Source organism: Clupea harengus, chromosome 7 (assembly GCF_900700415.2).
Source record: "Clupea harengus chromosome 7, Ch_v2.0.2, whole genome shotgun sequence".
NCBI classification, from domain to species: domain Eukaryota; kingdom Metazoa; phylum Chordata; class Actinopteri; order Clupeiformes; family Clupeidae; genus Clupea; species Clupea harengus.
Genome location: NC_045158.1, coordinates 24,003,629 through 24,008,628, shown reverse-complemented (window position 1 = coordinate 24,008,628; position 5,000 = coordinate 24,003,629). Strand labels below are relative to the sequence as shown.

At 49.1% G+C, this 5,000-nt stretch overlaps 1 protein-coding gene across 1 annotated transcript in view; it reads right to left on the bottom strand.

Moving 5' to 3' along the window:
* The window catches only part of lmx1bb (LIM homeobox transcription factor 1, beta b), a 115,038-nt gene that overhangs the window by 26,617 nt on the left and 83,421 nt on the right, over nt 1–5,000 (bottom strand). The window contains exon 3 of the mRNA XM_031570903.1: nt 710–942. Within this exon, the coding sequence (XP_031426763.1) occupies nt 710–942 (233 nt within the window). The remainder of the gene's footprint in view (nt 1–709; nt 943–5,000) is intronic.

Sequence of the window (5,000 nt, the reverse complement as noted above, 5' to 3'; positions counted from 1 at the left end):
GCTGAGGTCTGCGTGTGTGGAAACCAGAGCCAGATGGGTTAGTGTGGGCCCGAGCCATGGCCTGGCGTGCCATCTCATTACAGAGCGACGAGCAGGAACACGGCCTCGCAGATAAGTGATGCTCCTCGCCTCTCTCTGCCGTGGCTGTGTGTGTGTGTGTGTGTGTGTGTGTGTGTACGCTGTTGGACAGGCCCCAAATCCTCCTGTCACTCAGCCTGATCCCGCACTCTAATTCAATCCAGAGAGCGGGGGAGAACCCCCCCACGCCACAGGACAGAACCGGCTAACACGGAATAGAACAGAGTAGAATAGGACAGAATAGAACGGAACACATCTGAATAGAATACGGCAGAATAGAACGGAACACATCTAAATAGAGTACGGCGGAATAGAACGGAACACATCTGAATAGAATAGGATGAAATAGGACGGAACACATCGGAATAGAATACGGCAGAATAGAACGGAACACATCTGAATAGAACAGGGCAGAACATATTAAACATATTCAATAGAAGAGAGAACACAATAGGAAAGAATACTGTGCAACGGAAAAGCGCGAGGCAGAGAGGAACACAGAGAACACAATCATGCAACACAACGGAGTAGAGACTGGGCATGCTCAGAAAGACTAAAGGGTGTCTGGGGGTGTCTGTATGTCCCGGAACCCATATCTTTAGCGGTTCTGGGCGTGCTCAGTGGGACTCACCGGAGTCAGACTCCTCGGGACTGACGGAGCCCAGTAGGTCCTTCTCCTTCTCGTAGTCGCTCTTGCACAGCAGCTGAGCGTCCTTCAGGACGAACTCGTCCCCTTTCCGCAGCTGCCGGTCACACACACAGCAGCAGAAGCAGTTCAGGTGGTACACACACTCCAGCGCACGCATCACAAACTCCGTGGGGGCGATCTTCTCCAGGCAGCCGCTGCACTTTGTGGCAAACAGCCTGAAGGAGAGAAGAACACCACAAGGGGACTTAGACAATGGGGACTTGTCCATACACAGATCATTCTGAAGAGACAAAGCCAGGTACACTGAACTGTGAACATGGCCGTGGGGTTTACGTGTTGCACCTGTTTCCAAAACGCCCCTTTCATTCATCGAGGTGTTTGGCTAAATTCACATTTTAATCTAGTCATTTGGCAGATGCTTTTTTTTATCCTAAGTAACTTACAAGTGAGGAACAGCTATCAAAGTTCAGTAAATGAAGAGACCTTGGAGTAAGAACTGAGTACTAAGTCTAAGTGCAAGGAGATCAGGTAAAGACGTGCACAGTTAGTGCAACTTAGGCATGTTAGGGTGTGAGAGGTGAAAGGAAGAGATGAATCTTCAAGAGATTCTTGAAGATAAAGAGGGATATGCCTGTTCTGATAGCATTTGGTAGCTCGCTCCATCATTGGGGGACCAGACATGAGAACAGTCTGGACTGAGATTGCCTTGTGTGTAGAGGTGTGTGTGTGTGTGTGTGTGTGTGTTTGTGTGTGTGTGTGTGTGTGTGTGTGTGTGTGTGTGTGTGTGTGTGTGTGTGTGTGTGCCTTGTGTGTAGGGATGGCAATGCCAACCGGCGGAGCATAAGCCTTCATGGTTGAGTTCAAGTAGAAGGGTGAAGACCCAGAGGTCACCCAGAGGTCACTCTAGGTCAGCAGGCCTGACTCGGGTGGCCAGTGGAGGTCGGTGAGCAGTGGAGTGACACGCCTATTTAGGCGCCGCCATGTTTCATTTTCAAATAGGTTCAACTTGGTTCAAATGTAGGCTAAAGTTAATAACAATGACAAAACTATGACAGAAAAGTCAAGACAGACTATAATTACTGATATTTGAGAGATTATGACTCAGGCTTATGATCATACTTAGGCTTATGACTCAGGCTTATGACTCAGGCTTATGATCATACTCAGGCTTATGACTCAGGCTTATGATCATACTCAGAATCACAAGGGAAGGGCTTCAGGGTTTCATCCTAATGAACATGTCATTGAGCCTTCATTTATGAACACTGCTACGGCTTTATAAGGGCCTTGCTGAGCATCAGTAACATGATTAACCCCTGCCACATACGGTCATGTCAGTAAAACACCAGCCGTTGGCTTCTATACAGCCACCCCCCACCCATCATTTAATGCCCTCATACAGCCAGACACCCCCCACACACACCCCCCGTGCTTGCTTTCATAGCGAACAAGCCCCCCCACCTCAGCCTAGACCCCTGCTCTGCTCTCTTCATTTCCTCCTACAGACACGGGATGTGTTCTCTGTGTGGCTGAATGCATAGACACAGCTTTCTCTCTCTCTCTCTCGCTCTCTCTTTTCTCGTCACTTTCTCTCACTTCTCTTCTCGTCTCTCCCTCATCTCTCTCCCTCCTTCTCATCCCTTTCCTTCTGTCTCTCTTCTCCTCTCTCACTCTCTCTCTCTCTTCTCCTCTCTCTCTCTCTGTCTCTCTCTCTCTCTCGCTCTCTCTCTCTCTCTTTTCTCGTCACTTTCTCTCACTTCTCTTCTTGTCTCTCCCTCATCTCTCCCTCCTTCGCATCCCTTTCCTTCTGTCTCTCTTCTCCTCTCTCACTCTCTCTCTCTCTTCTCCTCTCTCTCTCTCTGTCTCTCTCTCTCGCTCTCTCTCGCTCTCTCTTTTCTCGTCACTTTCTCTCACTTCTCTTCTTGTCTCTCCCTCATCTTTCCCTCCTTCTCATCCCTTTCCTTCTGTCTCTCTTCTCCTCTCTCACTCTCTCTCTCTCTTCTCCTCTCTCTCTCTCTGTCTCTCTCTCTCTCTCGCTCTCTCTCGCTCTCTCTTTTCTCGTCACTTTCTCTCACTTCTCTTCTTGTCTCTCCCTCATCTTTCCCTCCTTCTCATCCCTTTCCTTCTGTCTCTCTTCTCCTCTCTCTCTCTCACTCTCTCTTCTCCTCTCTCTCTCTCTGAGAGTCAGAGGCGGCCGTGGCTAAGTGGAGCAGGCTGGCCGGGCGTGTGTTTGATGCTGCCCAGCCCGCGAGGAGAGATTTATTGGTTGTCTCTTTTGTTTGCACTGGTCTGTAGGACAGCTGGTTGTCACTGGCCTATCTGGGGGCTGCATCTCTCTCACAGAGCCCAGGGCAGGCAGCTAGGTGATCACACACACACACACACACACACACACACACACACACACACACACACACACTCACGCCCGGGGCGCTTGGACAGGGCCGAGTGACACTGATGAATTTGAGCAAATATGAGACTGCGGACGGAGAAAGCGAGGGGTTTTGTCATGATAATGGCATTGTGGTTGGCTGATTGTGATATTGATAATACAGTGCACACACACACACACACACACACACACACACACACACACACACACACACACACACACACACACACACACACACACACACACACACACACACACACACACACGTGTCTGCCAAAAAGCAGAGATATAGAGCTTCATTCAGTGCTCGTCTGTTTGAACTGTCTCGTCTCATATCAAGCCTGATTGTTCCACGGAGTTATCCTTCCATTTAAACTCCTGTCCCATGACACCGCCTGGTCACTGCATGAGACATGTAAGCCTCCTGTTGCTCTGTTTGAACACGGAGATGATTTTATTTACAGCATAAAACTCTATGGGTAAGAAATGTGAGCACACTCTTACTCTCTCTCTCTCTCTCTCTCACACACACACACACACACACACACACACACACACACACACACACACACACACACACACACACACACACACACACACACACACACACTCCTACTAATGAAAGAATGTTTTAAAGCAGCTCCAACTGGTATAATCTCACAAAGGACCCGAAGCATGACCACAGCGATACGGATATTGGCATAGTATGGCCGTATGGAAGCCGCTAATCTCTCATTTATTACAACACATTAAGAAGATTATAATTGGGCGACGGAAAAATCTGTTAATCCTCCAAAAGGAGCCTCGACAGTGTTCTCCAGAAACAAGTGTTTGGATTCTTAACCCGGAGAAACCTGCTCACACGGCCTATTATTTTATCTCCCTCTGCGTCCTGAGACCCATCACAGTTTGAACATAAACAACTCACCCATAACATCGCAGCGTTTAGCTTTAGACGTGATCTGAAACTGTTCTATGGAATCAGGTAAGGGAGACTTCTGTTGGACAGTGCTGAAGTCCTGAATAGAAATAATGTTAGGGAGAATATCATAATATCAGTCTCCGTTTTGTACCAAAATGATGTACAAGTGATTGCAACAAAAGCAACACGATTCTTGATTGGTCAGAGCACTGTCACCCACCAATCATGAGTTTTGGGATTATTGATTGGTCAGAACACTGTCACCCACCAATCATGAGTTTCGAAAAGTAAATAGTAAATCGTTTGTGAATGGCTGGATGCTTGATTGAGTGTGACTGCAGCTGAGACGATTCTGTCACACACATGTCAAATGTTTATTAAATGATGTGGATCTTCACAGGAAATGACCCGTCAGACGGCTACTGGCCATCCTGTTGCTTTCTCTGAGTCAGTATCCCCTGACGCACCTCCCCACCACTCCTCTCCCAAATAGAAACATTCCCCCTCATCCGCTCCCGTCCTTTCTTCCTTTCTGCTCTCCGTCTCTAATCTTGTAAGCCATTATTTTTCTATTTCCTCTCTCCCGCGTTCGGCATTATTTTTGAGGCTGTAATTCCTGCTCACCCCTTCTGGAATCTTCCTGTCGGGCTTTGTACCCGCGCCCTAATCCGGACTTTCTGCCTGTCGCCGGCCCCCGTAGACCACTCCCAGCGGGGATCGGGACGGAATCTCCATGCGTGACGCCCTTGCCATGGCAACCACACCTCCCCAGGCCGCCCGCCAGTACCCACCCCAAAAACCCACCCCCACCCCCCCCCATCCCGGGCCGGCCCTGCGGCGAGATAGCGCCTTTCACAAGCTGGCAGAGGAGGTAAATCCTTCTCCCAGGAACAAGGGGCATTAGCAGCTAACAGTGGACGGGACTACGGATTTAACCCCGCTTCTGTTCCCTTGGAAAC